This window comes from Python bivittatus, unplaced genomic scaffold (assembly GCF_059951505.1).
Source record: "Python bivittatus isolate LINGU-HERP-01145 unplaced genomic scaffold, Pbiv_v1 ctg000700_np1212, whole genome shotgun sequence".
Taxonomy (NCBI): Eukaryota; Metazoa; Chordata; class Lepidosauria; order Squamata; family Pythonidae; genus Python; species Python bivittatus.
In genome coordinates, this window is record NW_028277098.1 from 87,779,204 (window position 1) to 87,801,564 (window position 22,361).

Genomic DNA, 22,361 nt, shown 5'->3' on the forward strand with positions numbered 1-22,361 from the left:
GGAGAACAACAGTCATTTGACATCCTATAACCATCTTGCAGGCTCACCGTGGGATCCCCAAGGTTGATGGAAAAACCAAGTTTTAAGGGTCTTCCAGAAGGCAGGCAGGGATGAGGCCAACCTCACCTCAGGAGGAATAATGTTCCAGAGGGCGGGGGCCACAGCAGAAAAGGCACGCTGTCTGGGTTCCCCCAGATAGAGCTCTTTAGTAGATGGGAACTGCAACATACCCCTCCTGCTCAACCTGATGTAACTGGGAAGAGGCAGTCGCTCAAATAACCTGGTCCCATGCCAGGTCAAAACCAGCACCTTGAATTGCACCAGGAAACAAACCGGCAGCCAGTGCAGCTCGCAGAACAGAGGTATAACATGCACAGCCCTGGGGGCGCATATAACTGTGTGCGCAGCTGTACTCTGCACCAGTTGAAGTTTCTGGATGCTCTTCAAGGGCAGCCCCATGTAGAGCACATTACAGTAATCCAATCTGGAGGTGAGCAGGGCATGAGTGAGACCATTAGTGAGGAAATGGCTTTAGAAGTTATTAAGAACAATCACAAAAACAGGGGACTAGGAAAAACTACAGAGAGGGCAGTGAATTCTGAAATACGAGTCTACCATATCATTTAATTTTGCTCTAGAGCTTAATATAAACATGCACTGGGAGCTGTAAAAGTGGGTAGATTATGAACAACCTATTTAATTATGGTTGGGTAGATCATATTGATATCATGTAGCTTTCTAATTGTTACACGTTAAATCACTGCTTCACATGAAGCAAGCAAATTCAGTGGTCCTTCCTCCTTCTGCCAGATGTTGGAAGACATTATTGTATTTTATACAGATCATCTTTGTAGATAGTACAGTTAATGCCTTAACATCAGGGTTCTAAGTCTGGGTAGATACATTCGCTAGATGCCCCTACAAAGATGAACACATGGTAAAAAAGCGAGCTTCATGCATCATACTAAACCATAATATGATTTGCAAATGATAGTTTATGACTTTCATTATGTATGAGCCCAGACGCTGTAGCTTATTCAATATAGCATGTTTGAAACAAACCATGGTTTAATGCAATGTTTGAATCCAGTCATTTCAAACAGATATATGTTGGATTTCTAAATCCTGCCTGCCCCTGGATCAAGGTCCCTCCATAGAAGAATGCCTTCCCGCACCCACCACCTGTTCTTTCTGCCAAGGCCAAATTCTGGAGAGAAGTCAAACAGAAAAGCCCAAATTTGTTCATATTTTAAACGAATCCTATTTTAAAACTCCCAACACAGAATCATGCTCGTCCTGTTTTAAGAGATTTTCTGGCTTGTTCCAAAAAATGCTCAAGATCCTAGCAATTTAGACACAAAAGGTTCTTAAATAGCCACAAACAATCCATTTTACAATTTAGCCAATTCTGGGAGTTGAAGTCCAGACATCTTAAAGTTGCAAAGGTTGAGAAACACTACTACACTAATGGATTGGTTTCATTTGTTCTTTTTCAATTTAATGTGAAATTATAGCACTTTCTCTCATTGTAACCTACTAGCTCAAACTTGTTACATTCTATTAGCCTCATCTACATCCAGGGGTAATGAACATTTTGCAGAGTCGCACAGCCAAAGTTGTGCATAAGCTCAGACAAAAAATAAAACGTGATAGTATTTACAGTTTAATGTTTTTTTATTATCCGCACTCAATTGTGACCGATTCTGCGGCGACTGCCTGGACGAGTCCCTGCAGTTTTCGAGGCAAGGTGTTTCGGAAGTGGTTTGCCATTGCCTCCTTCCTAGAGCAGAGCCCAGCTGGCGAGCGCAGGAGGCGGGTTTTCCGTTGCTTCACGCCTTTTTTGGGCGAGCGCGGCTTCCACGCTACTGGCAACTGCTCTGGACTCCCTTTGCAAGGCGCCACCAGCATTTTTCCTCCCACCAGAGTGAGAGTCCCCATTTATCTACTCACGTAAGTTTTCGAGCTGCTGGGTTGGCAGGAGCTGGGGAGGAAGCAGGAGCTCGCTCTGCTGCGCGGAGCTGGGCTCGAACCGCTGAAGCGTCGACCATTTCTGGCCGGCAACTTTCAGCGTCATTAAGCCGCTGCGCCACCACGTCCCCTTTACAGTTTAATGTAATTAAAGCTAAATACAGTTTATATGATTATTTTTCAGTCAGATATTTCTATCACATTGAAAAAATACAATCTGGTAACAACTTTTGATCCCTTGGACCTGAGTTTTCAGGGGTCATGATCCTGGGGCTCAGGTTGCACAACCTTGATGCTTCACAAGAGATTATTTTGGTATGTTAGTCACTCATTTTTCCCTGAGCAGGAGAACAATCTAGTGAAACCAACACGCCCTTTTTTCATACTGTATATCGCAGAAAGAAGAGAATATGAGAATGTTGATAACTCCAGGCAAATTTTGCATGCATGCAAAATATAACACTGCCAATTTTGATTGATAGTAGCTCCCTGCAGGGGACACAAATGAGGATCGAATGCATCTTTTTGAAATGCTGAGTGCAGGTTGCAGATGCCAATAAGAATACAGTAAACTCCTTGCATTCTGCTGGGCTCATCTCAGAGTTAGAAGGAAGGTGATACTCACTGAGTCACCACATCCTGCAGCTCTTAGGTTTTTCTTGGAGATACATCCCCACAACCTTGCCACTGTCTAAGCTGGGATGCCACAATGCATGTGTTTGTGACATCACAGTCGGTAGTCATGGGAACATCTGGGATGGTATATTGCCAGCCCACTATTGAATAGACAAAGCACGAGGCTAATACAAAATCGGCAGTTCCTGCTTTTAATATGAAGTGATCCAATTTGGTCCAATTTAAATCCTTCAGACTCCACTGCCACCAAAACTAGGAGCCTGTAATTAATAAACTCAGCTGCTAATCATGCCAACCTGGACATGGCTTAATGCAGACTACTGTTGTTTTGCTGGAATGCCTCTGCTGAAAAGACAGGAAGACCAGCCAACACTTTATTGAACACAGAGGGACAGGTTTTTTCATTCCACCCTGACTACAATGGCATTGCAGATTGTGCCAGTTAGTATGCAACAAATTACTGTGCAGCTGGACACTCTTCAGCATTTTTTTTTTCATAATTCATAATCTAGGTAGTGTATAGGACTAATTAAAAACAGTCTCCATTGAGCATGCAAACCTCTATAACAAGCTCACTGCTAATACTATGTTGTTGTTGTTCAGTCGTTAAGTCGTGTCCGACTCTTCGTGACCCCATGAACCATATTGCGCCAGGCCTTCCTGTCCTTCACTGCCTCCCTGAGTTTGCTCAGTTTCATGCTCGTTGCTTCAGTGATGCTATCTAACCATCTCATCCTCTGCCGTCCCCTTTTCCTTTTGCCTTCCATCTTTCCCAGCATCAGGGTCTTTTCCAAAGAGTCCTCTCTTCGCATAATACTACACTATTCTCTAACAATCCAGACTTCATTTTAATCTATTGTGCTTATTAGCCTAGGCTCATCCTGATTCTATTAGTGTAAAGCCAATTGCCAAAGCTTAAGAAGCATTATATACTGACACAGAAAAACCATAATCTCGGGTACTATGAGCATACACAGGCAGTTTTAACCCACCTCAGCATACCCCCACACTCCTGCATAATTCACATTGTCTCCCTATATTTAAAACTGTAACATTTTTGAGGCAAGAAGTTTGGCATGGCTTACAGAAAAGTATTACTCAAAGTTCTGCTTTTGCATACCTGAAAATAAAATCAGACAAAGCACCAAAGTAGTCCAAAAATGGTTCCATCTTTAGATGTTAAGATCAGAAGCCAAGCTACAACTCTGATAAAGCCCAAAAGTGCTGGAATGGCATAATTCTCCTTTTCCACAAACAAAAATGTCCAGTACCTGGACCTGCATTGTGCTGAGAAATTATTTCATGAAAGAAAATATCCCTTTACCCCTTGAGATACGAAAATATTGCTTATAGCAATAGGGCCTATAATTCAGTGTATTCTCCAGAAAATGGACTAATTTCAGCGTTTTGTGCAAATACAGCAAACCAGCTATTTTTTTCGAGATGTCTACATTTCACTACTCATAAGAAACAGAGAAAATAAACTCTAACAGGAACAACTACCTGAGATTAATAAAAGAAGAATATCACAATCATCTTCCCAGTTGTTTGTATCCATCCTACCTAATCAGGCAGGAGAAGCACGCTCCGAGTGCCATCAGCTAAGGAGTGTTGGCTGGCAGGGTCCAGGAGGAGAGCCTTTTCTGCCATGGTGCCCACCCTTTGGAATACCATTCCCTCAGAGACCTGATTGGACCCAACCCTGCCAGGCTTTCACAAGGCCCTGAAAACTTGGTTTTATGCTTGAGCCTGGGGCCCCAGGTAGGGGACAGAGCCCATCCCCTGGCTTTATTAATGGCTGTTAATGGTTGTTTGATGCTCAGCTGCTATGTATTTTTATTTTTTATACTGTATGTACTCTACTTTATCTATTTTTATTGTAAGCCCCCTAGAGTCACGTATGTGAGATGGGTGGCTATATAAATCGATTAAATAAATAAATAAAAGTGTTTGAGTAAAATGAGATTTCTGAATAAGATAAGAAATCTGAATAATGTTTCCTAACAGAGGTGAAGTTAAGGCTTAATGACTTGCCTAAGTTAGTTTGGGAAGATCATTAGATTTGAATTGTCTTGTCTTCCCAGCTTAACCTTTTCACTTCTCAAGCCATGGCGATTTTTACAGGAAGCAGCTGGATGAGGTATCTAGCACAGATTAGCTATTGTAGAGAAGCACTTCTTTCCATGCGAACAAAATCCCTCAACAGGCAGACATACCAGAAGAAATGTGATCACAATGACCCCACGTGGGTCCTCTGAACTGGGCTTCTCTATCTTGACTGCAGAGAGTCTACATCACACTAATGCCTCCTTCATTAACATTTTTGACACATAAACACACAACTAAATCTTGGGGAGATGTCTTCTAGCTTATATATATGTATATATATAAATATACGTGTTTATTTCTACTTTATTTTCATTTTGTATGAAGGAACATTAAATCAGGTGAGCCTACCCTGTAGTAGAGCCCAAACATGGGATCAGGAGAACTAGGCTTGGGAATAATGTAACCCTCTCTTGTGACTTAAACTGATTCCGTTCTTTTTGCTCCTAGGATAAACATTCTACACTAGGGGGTGGAAATGTAATTAAAAAGAGCCATGCTCGATCAGCCCACAAGATGGATGTGGGTACAACAATACTCTCAGCAATCAATATTCAAATCTACCTCCCAATCTGGTATATTTATAGCCACTGACACTCATAGTCTTTACATTTATCAAATTCCCTTTCCAAGTTGGCAGCCAACTCTATACCTTGAGGTAACAAATTCCCCAGTTCAAGTAGATGTTGCGTGAAAAAAATACCTCTAATTTCCTGTCCTAAATCTCTAATAATTAAACTTCCTTGGATGACTGTTACATTTCTTTAATATAAAGACAATAGGAACATATGAGTTTATCCTGCTGGATCAAGCCAAAGATTTATCTATTCCAGCATTATATATTCAAGGCAGTCACTATCCAGATGCCTCTAGGAACTAATGAACAGGACGTAAAAGTTATAGCCTTCCACTGCTTGCTTCCAATATGTGACACTCCTGAAATATCCTGAAAATGCTAAGAGATCATTCCACAGAAAGGATGCAGATGCTAGCTAGGAAAGAAACACTGCCTTGGTTTTGACTCCAGCTTGAGGTTGTCTTAAGTGAGACTTTATCACCTGAGCCAGTTTAATACAGACAACTGTGACAGCCTCACAAATACTGGGGATCAGAACAATATGTATTGCTTTTTAGTAGTTGTGCTTCCTTCCCCAGACACACTCACCACACGCACCAATACTAGCCTTTCTGATACCAGGTTAAGGCCTTTTAGAAAACTTGTTCTACAGAGCTATCTTAAACCTAATGGATTAAACATTGTCTCCCTGAAATTCCATCTGTTGTTGTTACTATTTTACGGCTGCTTCTATCTGCAGATTGCTGCCTTTTTCATTGTTTTTACATTTTCCTCTTTTACACTGAATTTTTAATAGATGTTCACAAATTGCTCAGCCAACTGAAGTTGATGGAGAGTTCAGAAATTTAACAGAATAATTATGCTCATGCATGGGGGATTCTCTATTCCCTCTTTCCAATGAAGATCACTACACCCTCCAGAGAAGTGGAAGAACTCTCAGAAAAAAATCTGGGATGCAGATTGACAGCAGCAGGAATCAGACAGCACTTTCCTCTCCATTCTGACACCTTCTCCTTGGAATCCCAGATTCCCCATCTCAGAACTTTCCTAGCAAGAGTCAAGAAGCAGAGGATGGGGGAGCTGAAACAAGCCAAGAAGGCAGAGTCCTCCTCTGGCACATGTTTTTCTTGCTACCTTGGGTACAGTTAAATATGCCAGTTTCATGGGCTTAAGAGTAAGCTCAAATGAGCAGGTCCATCTGAGAGCTGTTCCTGCCATACTCAAGCATACTATCCATGTCTACCTCAGCCTTCTTCCCCATGCTATTCAACATCTATAGGAAGCCACTGGGAGAGGTCAGGTAAGATCTCATTAGCATACTGGTGATACTCAGCTGTACACCACCAGTCCAGGCTGAATTGGGGATGGAAGTCCTACCTAGTGCCAGGAGGCTGTGATGGACTGAATAGGTCAAAACAAGCTCAAATTAAATCTCTGCAAGGCTGAGTTGCTGTTTGAACAGGAACACCCTGGTTTTGTTCCAGATCCAGTAACAGTTCTGAAGGGGATGGGATTCCCCATGAAGCAGCAGGTGTGCAACTTAGGAATTCTCCTGGATTTACAGCTCCTGATGGAACAGCAGGTAGAAGTCATGGCCAGGGCAGCCTTTGCTCAGCTAAGTTGGTGACCAGTTGCAGACCTTCCTGGAATGAGAAGCCATAATAATTATAGCTCATGCTTTCATCACCACAGGTTTAAACCGCTGCAAAGCACTCTACATGGGCCTGCCTTGAAGACCACCCGGAAAATGCAGTTGGCACAATACACGGTAGAGAACTGCTACTGTAATATAACACTAGATTTGCTGATTTCTGATTTCTTGTTCCAGTTCAAAGTCCTGCTCTCAAAACCCTGCAGGCTTTGATTATTCAAGAAACTATCTCCTCCAAATGGATTCTGCCCATACTGTGCAAACTTCAGGGAAGAGATGCTAAAAGTCCTAATTATGCTAGAGGTACTGTGGAGCCAGAGACAGCTCTTCTCTGTGGTGGCCTTGATGCTGTTAAATCATCTGCCCTCGAGGTCATCCTGACACCATCTCTCTTGGCTTTCTCCAAAGCTGTCAAGCCTCTTTTGTTTAGATGGGCTTTTGAATTATAAGGTATGAAGTTTGGATTTTTGTACTTTACAGTAAGGTTAGGTAACAGTTTTACTTTTATGGTTTACTGATGCTTGAGTTATGTCAATTTTGGAGTGACTGGGGATTTCTTGTGATGATATTATGTTGTTGTTCAGAGTCTTAAAAACTGGGCTATATATAAATAAATGTAACAAACATGCATTTCCTGATGGGCTTTTGAACGTACTAAACTCCACTGAAAAACCAGGGCATCCAATAGTAGAAAATGTTGACAAAGCTAGAGCAGCAAGGAGCCCTACCCATGTGCACATAATGTTTTATTGTTGCAGGCTTTAATATATGTAATATACGTGTATCTATGAAAGCTAATTCTAAAGGCTCAAAAGATCTTACTGCATCCTCTTGATTTTGGAATTTCTTTGGGGCGCATTTTGAGAACATTTACAGGGAAGAAGAGAGAGTGCAGGAGCACAGACAGGAGCAGTTCTCTCTGTGGGCACAGAGAGAACTGCTCCTGTCTGTGCTCCTGCACTCTGAAGATGCCGGTCACAGGTGCTGGTGAAACGTTAGGAAACAAAACTTCAAGAACACAGCCACACAGCCTGGAAGACCCACACCAGCCATCGTATGCCGGCCGTGAAAGCCTTCGACAATACAAGAAGAGAGAGCTTGGGATCCTGACCCATGGCTAAAATTACATTTCTGGTGAGTATCCAAAACTAACTTCAGTTCCAATGAAGAATTGGAATAATTGGAATAATTGAGAAAACAGTCATCTTCCACAACTGCCAGGCACACTTAGACACGTGGACTAAAGGTTTTTCTTTTTGTTTTAAAAATCCATCTCTTTGTAAACATGCCTTAATGTTAGAACATTAAAGATCATTGATGTACAAAGGATTACTTACAGACTCATAATGGTGTCCTCTGAAAGCAAGGAATATCCTTCAGATTATATGTTTTGTTGTAATCTCTCTTACACTAATAATTTCCATCTTGAAAATACAAAAAATTAATAATCATGGTATCCAGGCACTCAGAATAAGGAAAACAGTCTCTGGAAATGAAATGCTTTCCAAGCTTGTTCAGTGGCATTCTCTACTCACCATTCACACTGGATGAAAAGTTATAATGATAATTTCATCCTTCCTCCAAGAAGTTAAAGCCAAGATACATTCCTCTCCCACTTTGTCTACATATCAACCTTGCAATCTAGATTAAGATAAAGAAAAGTGATTGCCCCAAACACTCTACAACCTGTGTGACTTAAGTAGGAATTTGAACTCAAGATTTTCTGGTCAGGGCCCAAACATTTGCACGATGCTACATGCTACGAACAACAGGCTAGCGTTTGGACAGTATTCTTTCAGAATGAATCAATATCCCCGCATTGCAGTTTTTCTAAACACTTTGCATGTTTTCTCAAAGGTAAGTCCTACTGGGGGAAGGGGGCTTGCAGCCAAAGAACAATGGTCAGGATTGCAATCTAAGATATATACTATGGAAAGTAGGCCACCCAATCAGTTTGTGAAAGTGGAGAGTTTTGAGCAAACAACTTTCTGTTACACCAGCTCTCCATCAATGCTTTGATTGTTGAAGTAAGCTTGATCCTTAAAAATACTAGTTTTTTTTAATATATTATTCTAAGCAGACTTGCTTTAGTAGCCATTTTATTCCCATACTAGAACTAGTGCAATTCATACACGATAGGTTTCATACATTACATTACAGGTGATCGGCATCTTTCCCATTCAGTTCTTCTCTAACGAATGTATATTTTTACCTCCAATAAAAATAGCTTCAGAGGGCCGATGGCCAACTCTAAGACCACAGCTCTGAGTAGACATATAATGTTCCAGCAGGTTCTTTATCCAACATTAAATTAAATTACTGTATTGTGACAATATTGTGAATTAAATTAAAAGTATCGTGACAACATCAGTAATCCCATTCAGTTTTGTTCTGCAGTGGCAAACAAAGCAAATAATGTTGCACTGGATTCTATAAGCACGTCTAAAGCTTGTAGGAGTTAGGAACAAGAATGCACAGGTCCAAAGGACATTTCTTTTACTGTCTTCCATTCACCTATTGCATTCATTTTGCCAAGTTTACATTTCAAGGCTGATCCAGATCATTATGGTTTATTACATTTCCACATATTAAGGCCTTGTGGCAACATACTGCATTATTACTGCATTTACATCTCACCTTTTTTCTAAGAGCTCACAGTAGCTTACAAAAAGCCCAAAGTTTATCCCTATAACAACAATCTTATGAGGAAGGTTAAGCATAGAATGTGTCTACCCCAGATTCGTCCAACGGGTTTCCCGATGCAGTATAAACTCAAAACGTTGAGCCAACTGTAACCATCTTAATCACTACACTGTACTATATGCTTAAACTTTTTCCCTGCTTTTACTCTCCTTGAAGGTCAGTCAGCTTGAGATAGTGATTAATCCAAACTACCAAGGAAGCATCATAACCGGCCATGAATCTGAAGCCATTTTTTTCCAATGAAACACTCTGCAAGACTTCTTTTAACTATGAGATGCTGGAGAAAACAGCATTTTGATTCTCACATAATGCTCTTCTGTGTCGAGCAGGTTTGCATACCACATTAAGGTAGGGCGACCAAATCCAGGTTGCAAAAATCCAGATGACCACTATATGACAGCAGAAAGATACTGAAATCTCTAACCCAGGGGTTTTTAACCTGGGATCTATGATAGATTTCAAGGGATGTGTGAACTTGGATGAGAAAAAATTACAACTTCATTTTCACTAACCTCTAATTAAAACGTCATTGAGAAGGGGTCACTACGCTCAAAGGGATCAATAGCACAAAAAGGTTAAGAACTCCTGCTCTGTATAGAATAAGAAAGGTGACCTTGACAGAGATATGCAGGTACCATTACTGAGGCAAAAGGGGCTGAAACATTTTTTAAGTCCAGAACAAGAGATAACGTTCAGAAGTAGCTCAGGCAGATGCCTCCCCAATTCACTGAATTATAAGGAGGAGGAAGAGACACAGCACAGTCAGACTTGCAAGATTCTGTTATTATAGCCAATCTCAAATAAAGGAGTATTAGCCTTCCTGGGGAGTTGATTTCCTGGTCAGGTCTACCTAATGAGGCTGACACTGTAACTCTTTTCTGCTATTTTATGGTTGTCAGGAGGTTGGCAGCTCAGATCTGATAACCCCAACTTAATTGAAAATTATTATAGCTTAGCATGATTGCGTGAACCACATCACCGAGTTCTCTCTATATTATATAAAGAATCGGATACCTCCATAAACATAGGTAAAAGAGATTTCCATCACAATCCAATGCATGCATTTTAATTAGTGTCACTGAATTCAGTGCAGCTTACTTCCTAGAAAGGGTATTTAAGTTTGCAGTCTTACTTTTGCTTTTGGTTTAAGGAAATCACTAAAATACAAGCAGGTTGAATAAGAAAATTACTGACATTTTTCCTCTATATACCCAGGAATCAAAGATAACCCCCAGATTTCTCAGAGTTCAGTAAACCCTAGTCTGAGTTTATTGTTTAACTGAATCTCTGCGCTAAACCTGTAAAAATATTGACAGTGTTCATTTCTCTAGGCCTACCACTGGAAATGTAAATTAACTAGTGTTGCTTTTATTTCACAGGAAAAGATATTCTCAGTCACGGTTTTGGCCTTGTAAGATTATACCACTTTAGCACATTCTAAGTTATGTCCACAGTTTTTATTTGTTCAAAAGGTGTAACATGAAAGCAACTTTAGTAGGTGCACCCTCTGGTACAATCAACCACTCTTGGTTATATACCCTCTTGTCCACATTCAGAAGAAATCAGTAAAACTTTGTTCATCCTATAAATGATATGGTCATTCACAAGAATGTTTGACTGCATTCACTGAAGTTGCATATCTAAGCCTTCTCTGGATAGATCCCATCTAGACGAAGACTGCCATATAATGCCAGTTTCATTTACAAAGTCAGCCCCCAGCAGTAACATCATTCCAAAAGTATAACAGGCCCAACCTGGCACATTTTGGATATTTGGCCATGTTTGTTGAGAATGTTGACAGTTGCTGTTCTAATGCAACCAGATTAAAGAAAACTGGGCCAGGGGGGTGGGGGAGATTACATATAGTTATTGATCATATTCCATCCCAAAAGGGCAAAGCAAGCAGTATGTTGGTAAATAAGAAAATGAAAATTGTTTAACATTATGCGATCATAAAAATGCCACAAACATTAAAAGTCATAATTTTAAAAGAAAAAGCTTTAATTTGTATTTATAAATGGCTGAGAAGCATGCAGTGAGGAATGCTTTGCAGGTTTCCGCATGTCTGTATTTGATTATATCTGAATTACAAACAGTTGTTCTTTTTCAAATGGTATCATGGCTTGCAATTCAAAACTCTTGGGATCCAAGTCAATTGCTCTCTCTTTCTAGGTCAAAGCAGCCCTTCAGCTTACTGAAAGGAGCAAGGAATATCCTGTGTGCCTTTACATTTGCAATTATACCTTTGCTCACTCCTTCTTTATGAATCTGCCTCTTCTATCTCCGGGTCATGAAAAAAAGAGCCCTTTGATAGCTCCACTGTTGGGTATAACAGGCAGGCAGGATCAACTCCTGATTCACAGACTGACCTAAGATATTCAGTATTAGCATCAGTATCACGCTGTGAGTCAAGGAGGACTTAAGAACTAACCCCCCCCCCCAAGTCAAAGATTACTGCGTCCCAGCAAGGCTTTTTCTCCCAACTCTTGCTTCATTTCTTGGTAGATGTGGTTAGTGCTGAACTGCAGTAGAGAATTCAAAACAAATTGCTGGAGAATTTGTTATGTTAATATGGTACAGAAAACCCTGCCAAAAGAAAACTGACCATACTCAGAAGATCTCTATGAAATTATACTGCCCATTTTAATGACTAATTAGAGACAAACTCACATCAGGAAGTGTGATGTTGTTTTCCACACTGTCTGCAATTTCTGAAACACATTAAATGTGCCCCCAGGATTTTTCACAGATCATATTTGCCAAATATCCATGTACTATGAAATAAGGATACATCGCAGAACCTTGATTTTTAGATATTCCCAACATGTGACAAGAGTGTGTGATGCATGAATAAGGTGTGATATTCACACAGGACATCAAAAAAAATGGTTATATTTTATCACATGAGAACATGAGCAATGCAGTCCTAGCCCTGAGGCTAGTAGAAACAGTAAGACATTCTATGGCACCTTACAAATACTGTATGAAATTACAACTGTTTTATTCTTTGGCTTTTAGTCAAGGCTTTCAAGACCTGTTTGCCTTCTGTTACTCAACCTACTGATTCTAGCAAGCTTGACTGAAGACCAAAACCATTGTCCAATATTAATTTCAGAGTCCTTTCTGGCCCTACCCTGTGGATCTGTGCTTTGCATTATGAACCAACAATTATGAGTGCAATGAAGTTATAATGCTGTCAGATAAAACAGAAAGTCATGAAAAGTAAAAGTTGTTATCTACAGGACCCAGACATGTTCAAGAATAGTCTTTTGATGTGCTAAAATATGATGCTATTGGTACTATAATTTTTATTTTCTTTGCAATTCACTTTCTGCCATTCCCTGTTAGATATGACCATCCTATGAAGTAAAAAAAAAGGGGAGAGCTTCTTATTATACATCCCTCTAGAGATAAGCAGAAAGATATTCGCAGACTTTCAAACCCACCTTAAGTCTGATGGAAGAAAGGTAAACTTTCATAACTGCAGATGATCCCAATTAACCTCAGCAAACATTGTAATGTTTCCCTGCTGCCCTCTTTAGGGTTAATTGCAGAAAACCACTTTTTCCTGTACAGGCCAGTCCAGTCCACCTCTTGCTCAGATAGAGTTTCCAACCCAAGTGCTAAAGAAACATGATCTGATCCCGGCCACCCGAAGTGACACCAACTACATTTTGCACTATTCCTTGATCCTTGGGAACAAGCATCCTTCAAAAAAACATCCGTTCCAAATACCCCATAGGTTCTACTGAAAAGCATCTCTAAAGATGAAGGTGATGACAGTAATACATTCATACTAGTAGTAATAGGAGTAATCAGAAGTCACAAACCTGCTATTGGATGCGAATAGTCATAATCAAATAAAATCGAGAAGTCCAGCTCTTCTTGAGGGCTGATATTTGGATTCGGATCATTGTCCCCTTGCTGGGAGTTCGGATCCGAATCATTTGGACTGGAAGCCATCTCTACGTCTAAGGGTGACCTCTTTACAGTTCTAATTGGGAAGAGGCAGAATAATGCGGGAGAGGCAATTCTGCCCTCCCCTTCGCAAGGTATCACAAGAAGAAGAATTAATGCTAGCCCCCGCTCGTCTAAATCATGCAACTCGAAAAATGAAATGCGCGCTTCCTTTAAACTTCTCGGGGAGGGGGTCTCCTAGGAGGTCGTTTGCCCCGAACCCTGGAATCGCCCTCCGCCACCTCGCGTGCCAGGAAGAGGCGCCTGCACGCGGAGGAGCTGCCCCGCGACCTGGCAGCGCTCGCAACTTCTGCTGCTGCTTCGCCCCTGGCCCTGCGCGGCTGCAGCTTCGCTCCCGGCGCGTGAAGCCCGTTCGAGGCGGGGCAAGGCGACTTCCTGTTCGCGGCAGCCACCTGGGGCGGGAGGCGGCGCTGCCTCCGGGAGGGGAGGGGAGGGGAGGGGAAGGGAGGAGCGGTGCTCTCCCACCGCCGCCCCGCAGACTGACCCGGCGGGAGAGAGACCTGGTGGAAGCTGCGGGGGACCAGAAAGAGGGATGGAAGGTGGCCCGGGTGGGCGGACTTTTAGCGCACGCGCGCCCCCGAGAACGTGAGAATGCGGGCGTGTATCTCCACGGGTTACGCCTGCCCGTGCTGGGTTGCTAACCTGAGGATTTGCGTGCGCCCGACATGCTGAACCATCACCTAACCTCGTTTTCCTCCGGAGAGGGAAAGGCGGGGATCGACGCCTCTTTTCACTTCGCTGCAGAAATTCATCACGCGGGGAAAAGCGGAGGGAGGAAAGTAAACTTCGCCGGATGCGTTTCTTCCTACTATCAAAAGAAGCATGGAAGTCGGGCTAGGAAACTGGCGCTCAAATCATGCATACATATATCAATACAAATAAACAAACACACGTGTATTCCCTTGAATGGGGCAATGGGAGGGAGAGACAGACGGTCTTAAGGATGAATTTTGCGAGGTATATGAGGCTGTATAAATGGAGAGACTCTGAAGGTTTCCAGAGGCCTTGGATTTAGCTCCAAATATTATGATACCAAAAGGGGAACTTGGTTAAAAGCAAGGGAGTCAGTGTACTGACCGTATTTGATTTGATTTCTCTCGGACCTTTCAGGATACCTATATGCTAATTTTAAATGTACGAGTTGCATAAATGTGATCACCGCCTCTTGTACTGTTTATTGTATTACATATTTGATTAAGGCATTTTGTGTATTTTAATTATTCAAAAATTCATTTGTGGTTTAAAGTACTGTAAGCTGCTGCCCGGGGGGGGGGCGGGGGGGGAGACTTACAAAATACACATTTTGAAATGAATAAAATTTAGATAAAATTAAATCACATTCAATTTTTGGCCTGATCCCACTTATTTTTTGCAAATCTATCCCCAGGCATGCTACCCAAAATGTAATACTGCCCTTTGCCCCAGAACAGTTGTGTATATATTGATGCACTGATTGTAATGAACACATGAAAAACAAGTGCATCACATCCATATAAGATCATTCCACTACTGCTCTTCACTACGGTAAACTAAATTTTATACCAATTTCTGTATGCAAACTTGGAAGCTGACAGCATGTAACTGAAAATAGGTACAGGAATGTCAGAAAGGAGAAACTGCTGAGAAAAATCTGGCTGGCAGTGCAGGTGTTTGGCCAGTGCGTTGCAAAATCCTGAACAGGTTTCTAGGGGTATCTTTTGCAATATGACAAAAGTTGCCTGGTCCAAAACTCATATCACGGTATCCTTTGCAAAAGATTTTAGGACGTATCGTTTTAGTTTCTGTAATTATCACAACCAAGCCAGTAATACAAAACTAGAGACACAAACAAAAAAAGATTCATGTAAAGGGAGGGAGGGGCTTCATTTGCTCAAAAATCACTATTTTTGAAGTACGCTGTTTCCTCCATCCCTATTTCTCCAATTTGGTTTGAGAATTGCTTTCAGAACAGCATTTAGAAAATAATGAAAGGGGTGAAATGGAAGGAAAAATACTTAGGTTGGAGTTCACAGGTCTTCAATGCACAAGCCCAATTCCATTCAGTCAAAGGCAGTTCCCAATCAATTGATCATAGGAAGAAAAGCAGCATATTTAAAACAGAGGATATCTACAATGTGCAGACTGAAAAACCGAAGTTTTAAGAGGAGGTTACTTTTAATCCAGCCTCTGTATTGGACAACTCATAGAGTTATATTTGCATTACCAAATGAATAAATGAAAATGAACAAAGTTCATTTTCTTCCTGAGATGGAAGACAAATGCAAGCTGCAGGCTTTCGCATATATATATATATATAATATACATTTTAGCAGACCAATGCACTCAGTTGCATGACTAACTTTTGCAGTGATGGCAGCACATCAAGGAATAATGGAGGATGTCTGAAGAATTAGCAAGTAGGGAAAAAGTATAGGACATTTCAAAACAGTAGATGTTGGAGAGGTGATAATAATTAGGATAAACACAGCTATGGGGGGATTTTTCCTTTTCTTCCACTGAAGCAATTCAGAGTGAAGTATGAAATTAGCATTTGCATTAAGAGAAGTCTATATTCAATTCATGCCAGCATTCCTACAGTAAATCACATATTGTTAGTATACAATTAATATCCTACCTTTATCTCCATCCCATCCCATCTGATATTTGCATTTTTTCCAAGTCTTCATGTGAAATGTAAGTTACATCTTTTAATTTCACTTCTAAAGAGTCCTCAGATAATCAACAACATTTGCAAAGGCTAAAGTCGGATTGCTGCTAATCCAGAGCTTGCATACAAAAAGATGTGCTCTATGTTCCTTTCCCAATCTGGCAACTTCCAAATTTGTTGAGACTGTAGCATGCTACTAAAGAATTGCAGTCCCAACTGGTTGCAGAAAGCCAAATCTGAACTAATTGTAAAATATTTTGGACACAGTGGCCCATCTCAAGGCCATCTATCAGTATAATTTTAAAAGTAACTATTTAAAAAGGCATTAAAAACCTAAGTCATTTATATTGATAGACTTTTCTGTCTTCTCAGAGCATTCTTTGGTCCCAAAGCTCAGTGAGCAATAACTCAGCCCTATAATTTGAATCAGATTTGCAGATGACTTCTCATACATCAGTATCATAAAAATGAAACGGAACAAAGTACAGCAGGTCAAGCCAACATTTATGGTGCTTTCTAGTACTTACGTAAAACACTAGTGATACACTTCTGAGCTTACTGTTTTACAAACACACACATACACTTTAACAGCCCAGACTTAACATGTCTACACTTGAGAACAGCTAGATGCACATCTACAGGGCTGCCAAAACAAGCATTACGGAAGGGATCTGGATGTCATCCAGCCGAGAAGTGCTTGAACAGCAAACCAGACAGACTTTTAACCTCCCATCTTCAGCTATCCTTTCTTCTGTTTACTTTTCCTTCTCCTCCTCTATTTTTTATTTTGACTGCAACAAATTAATACAGTTAATCCTCTGAAAATTATTAGAACGCGCCAGATATGAAACAGAAATCCATCACATCATCACAATACATACGTTAATTAACTCATTAATACAAGCATGTCTTTGTCACACCAACATCTGTTTTGTGAATGGCCATTATCTATAGGTCAGTATTCCTGCCTATACTTCCTACCTTTGACCTCTCTCTAATCTCCTTTTACTATCTTCTCCCACCCAACTGCAAAAATACTCTACCCATGTATTGAAGTGGACTACCTACTTTATTAACTGCGTATTATTCTACAGGAAATTTAGTAAGGCTTTAAGGTGCCACACAAGACTATTTTTTACCATGGCCTGTCTCTTCCTGACATCTCATTTGTTATTTTACCCATTACTAATATGTAGAATATGGAAGGCTACCATCTCCATGTTGTTGAGATACCCACTTTTTTTACTTTGGTCTCAAGCTCCTTCCTTTCTTCCTCAACAACTTTTGATGATTGTTACTGTGACGATGAACATAGCTTTAAGTTATATTTGTTTGCTGGCTACTTTCACCATTCATTCTCAACTTTCCATGCCTTTATGAGGATGACCTATGTGGATTTTCATGTTGGTACAAATGTGAATGCATCTGTACCTTCAATGAAACCACATTCACATTTGCTGGCATGGGAGAAGCCATCTCTGGGCTAGAAGTCAAGCTTAGCTGCTACAATTCCACATGTTACTTAAGAAATATAACTGAGAATGAATCAAAGTATGCTCTGAAGATTCCTTCAAAAAAAAATCAAAGATCAGTTGATGTAGAGATAGTTATTCGCATGTTTTTAAAGCATTTGCTTCCTTACAGGCGAAGGAAGTCAGATATACAACTTTAAATACCAACCATTTTGAATACCATTTATTTCATGCCTTGTCAGTGTATACCAAAGGCAGCCCCACAAATAGTACGGTAATGCAGAGTTATGTTACTGAAGCAGGGGCAAAGCACTGAGCAGAAGAGTGTTTTTAAGTCTAAGAGATCATTCTAGTTGATGTATACTGCACCAATGGGCAGCAATTTTAGTATCTGCAATTACAGATTAAAATAACAGTGCTCACTCCAAAGCCTTAGAAGAATCTCCTTGAGAACCAGTATGATGAAATGGTAAAGATCAGAACAGCAGGCCAAGACCAGAGACTCTAGTTCAAATTCCCATCCAGGCTAGAAACCTGATGGAGAATCTTGAGCCAACCTCTCCTTTTCTCTCTCTTTCTCAGCTTAACCTACATCCCATAGTTGTGGGCTTGTAGGTGTGCTGTGCAGCATGGATAGATATGAATTGTTAATATGTCTATCATTAATATTTTTCCATCCCTTTATCATTGAATCAGATGTTATTTCTTCAGGTGTCTCTGTGCTCCCTGAGTAGAGAGTGGTGGCATTTATACAAACCAGGCAATCTTGATGTTTCAAGAGATAGCCCTTAAGTGGTTAATACCACCTCCTATTCCAGGAGAGAATTAGGCAATTATGCTCACTGAAAAGACATGAAATACACAAGCTGTTCCTTGCTATGTCTAGGGCTGGTCCTTTCAGAGCCAAAATCCAGGATGCTACAACTTATGGGAAGGGGGAAATGACCACTTAAAGAGAGCAAAAGTTGATAGGGAGAGCATCAAAGAGTTGGGTATCAGCAGCTGGGCCAGAATGGAAATGCCAGGGTCCATGGACAAAGCTACTGCTGATTAATTGCATGCTATAGGCATACCTATCTCAGCTGCAAAAGACTTGAAGGCCACTAGAGGCAGGAAAAAGATACAGAAAGCTCTCAAGGCTTTCTGCCACCTAGAGGTCTCCTGGACATTTGCAGCCCAGTTTTGCTACACAACTGAAGCCAACATTTCATCCACGACTGAAAATCACCTAGCTGTATTGCTGGATCCATAAGCTAGATATGAACCCTTACTAAGAGTTAGAACCAAGCTTACTTCTATTCATTTGTAAACTGACTTTCTCTAACCCACACTCCCTGATAGCTGACAGATGCATCAGTCAGCCTCCCCAGCTGAGAAACAGTTGGAGGGAGTCTGAAGAGGCTTATGCATGAATAGATGGGTGGATGCAGGCCCCCCCTCTAATGAGACGCAGTCAGGTTCACATCACCTTGGAAAGAAGTCTGCTTATATATTGCTACATGTGGATGTCCCTTCACACTTGAGCTGATCACACAGAGTATGAACATGTAGCTAACATGGACTCTGGTATCTAGGAAAACAGGGTCAATTTGCTCACACAAATGAGCCCCTTTGGGCATTTCTCGTGAAGGCCTGAGAAAAGGTCCCCCTTTACCCAAACAACTTCCTGTGAGGCACATTGCTAATACTGATGCATTTTTAAGTTGAATCCATGCCAATGAGAAAATGTATGAAGAATCTTGTATTTAAGGGACTGTAAGGTTCAGAGAACTGGCTCTAGAACCAAATAATTAGATAATCTTTCCCTACTCAGTGTCCTCCAGAAGTGGTAGCTGGAAATTCTGGGAATTGTCAGGGAATTCTGGGAAATCTGGAAGCCATCAAGTTACAGAAGGCTATAGTAAGGGGTCAGGGAGAGAAGGAAGATTAATTAACAATATTAGTATTGTTGATGTTACAAACGAGCATAACTATATATCATATTTTCCAACTAAAAATGAGTATTTTATAAAAATTAAAAATGAAATATGAGTACAGTTCCCTTAAAAAAGACATTCAATTTTGGGGTCAGTCTGAGTCAGAGATATTGCTCCCAGTTTGAAGCATAATGTGGTTTTGGTAAGGAAGGCCAATGGAAAAATTGCTCATAATCTCCATGTTCCCATTAAAACTGCTGAAGGCAGCCTTGAAAACCAATGGAATGTACATATCATAATAAAAAGCATATAGGAAGCCAAATATTGGAAAAGGCTTCCTAAGATATTATTATCCCAGGCCTTTTCTCCACAGAGGTGAATGATGAAATTATTTTAGTTGAGAATTTGTTCAACTTAAGAGAAGTCCACACCCAATATCTCCGGAATAGGAATTTTTGCTAAAACTTAAGAATTTGCTGTTTGATATGTCCGAGGATAAGATTCTCTTGAGCATGCAAGAATGTTTGTAATTTACATATTTTGTAATTTTTATTCCTATGCATTTTTTTTTTTTTAGCATATACCTGTTTAGCTGTTTTGGAACAGAAAAACAACAACCAAGTATTATAGCATATTAAAAACTACAGGTTGAATCTGTTATAAATTTAGGTTAATTTAGAAAGTACTGAATTAGTGGAAAAGTTAGTCATGACTTAATTTCCATTAAAATCAACGGGTCTTCATTTAATTTAGCAATTAATAATTGGATTCAGCTCTAAACATGTTTAGACTTGCATTAGGTTCTATGGTCCAAAGTCTGCCTTATCAGAAATATTCATGGCTTTTTTCCCTGCAATATATTAACAAGGATAATCCATTTTAAAGAAAAATGCTATATATGCATATAGATACATATGTAAAATAGCATAACTCCTTAGTCACTAACTGATCCTATTTTGCATAAAATCTCACTGTGTAAAATTTGTTCATTAATGAGAGAAAAGCATTTCTATCTATTTAGTTTTTAGGTGCTAGCAGAATTACAAATTAATTTGCTAAATTATAACAACACAGACCATAAACATGAATTTATTACTTCTCTCAAAGGTTACTTCCACTTATTTCTTTTTTTATCCCTGCCACAATCAAGGAAACTCAGTCTGTTATTCAGTTTCATAGGGTATAGCTTCATCTCGGAATCACAGAGTTTAAATGATATTATCGAGAACAGATACAACTTCAGAATAGCCATAACCAGACTCCTTCTGATGTTTTATCTGCTTTCTGAAATGGTTTGTACATGATTCTTGTCTTGACTGTGCCTGTCCTGTACTCTGATCTCGAATGCCCAGATTTCAAACAACAGGAGTAAATTCTCATCCGTTTACTAGATTTCATGGAATATTTTCATATATTTTGCTATTCTGGAACAACTTCTAGGGCATCAACAGCCCACTGGTTCTCGAACTTTGCAGTACAGTGACCTACTAAATTGAGAAATGAATTTGTACGACCCTCACATATGAACAAATTTAACAATTTCACTGGGGTTAGGATTGGCCAAGAAGTAAATATACCACTGTTAATAATAAACATGTAACCTATATATCACTCTGTGTGTGCGTGTGTGTGTGTGTGTATAAAAATTTGGGAACCACAACTGCCCACTGAGGATTTTAAAATGTGCAAACGTCCCCTGCAAGCAGCTTATGACCCATGGAGGTCCCAGCCTACAGTTTAAGAACCCTTCGCTAGTCTGACCAGATTAATTTTATTGCTTCTTGTGAACTAACCAACCATCCTCCAAACATACCGTACAAAATCAAGGCAGCTAATTAGGGCACCTTATAATGGCCATGGCAGTGTAGACTGACTGTTTTATAGTATGATTTCTAGAAAATAATAGTTAAGGTTAGTTATATATTTTGCCTGAAAAAAATAAAATTGCTGCACACTGAATATGAGCGGGTCATGAAAAAAGGAATGTCACAAACCTTGTCCCTGGATTATCGGAATTTGTTTTAGTTAAGTTTAACATAATATATACATATTTATGACATTCAAATGTATGAATTATATATGTAAATAACTAATAATAATAATTTATTAAACTTGTATGGCACCCAACTCTCCACAACCCTGGGTGGCTCACGACAATCAAAGAAATTACAATAAAATCAATAAAAGATAAAAGATGGCAAGAGGGATGTAGCAAGGGGTCTCACTCTCCCTTCCCAAAGGCCTGGGTAAAGAGCCAGGTCTTCACAACTGTAATAATAACTTCTTAATATTTAAGTGTCAAGGTCCCATGATTGATATTCCTATAATTATCAACCCCTCTAAATTAAGATAAAGTCTCTTTTGAAGCAAGCATAACTCCTGCTGATATTTTGACACTTCTCCATAGTTTTTGTTGGCACCAATACAGAAGTGGCTTCCCACTGCCTGCTTCCACAGTGTTTTCCAACTTCCCATCTAACCACCCTGGGAATTCCTGGTAGTCCCCCATCCAAGAGTAATCAGGCTCTCAGGCCCAGCCTATTATTAATAATAGTTTTGGATACTGAACCAAGCCATGTGGTGAACTAGATGTAAACCTCAATGTATTTTCAACCCCCACCTCTCCAGAGTGGTTTCCACCCCTATCCAACTGCATCAATGTATGTAGCTGTCAGTCACCTCAAGAAGGAACCCCATCCGTCCCCTT

At 40.2% G+C, this 22,361-nt stretch overlaps 1 protein-coding gene across 5 annotated transcripts in view; it reads right to left on the reverse strand.

Moving 5' to 3' along the window:
* The window catches only part of NFATC2 (nuclear factor of activated T cells 2), a 168,811-nt gene that overhangs the window by 139,251 nt on the left and 7,199 nt on the right, over positions 1-22,361 (reverse strand). For 2 of the 5 annotated variants that reach the window (XM_025163772.2, XM_088153536.1), the window contains exon 1: positions 13,472-13,946. The exons of the other annotated variants lie outside the window; for them this stretch is intronic. In XM_025163772.2, coding sequence (XP_025019540.1) covers positions 13,472-13,604 — 133 coding nt within the window. In that variant the 5' untranslated portion in view covers positions 13,605-13,946. Of the gene's footprint in view, positions 1-13,471; positions 13,947-22,361 lie in introns of those variants that run through there. 5 annotated transcript variants of the gene reach the window in all.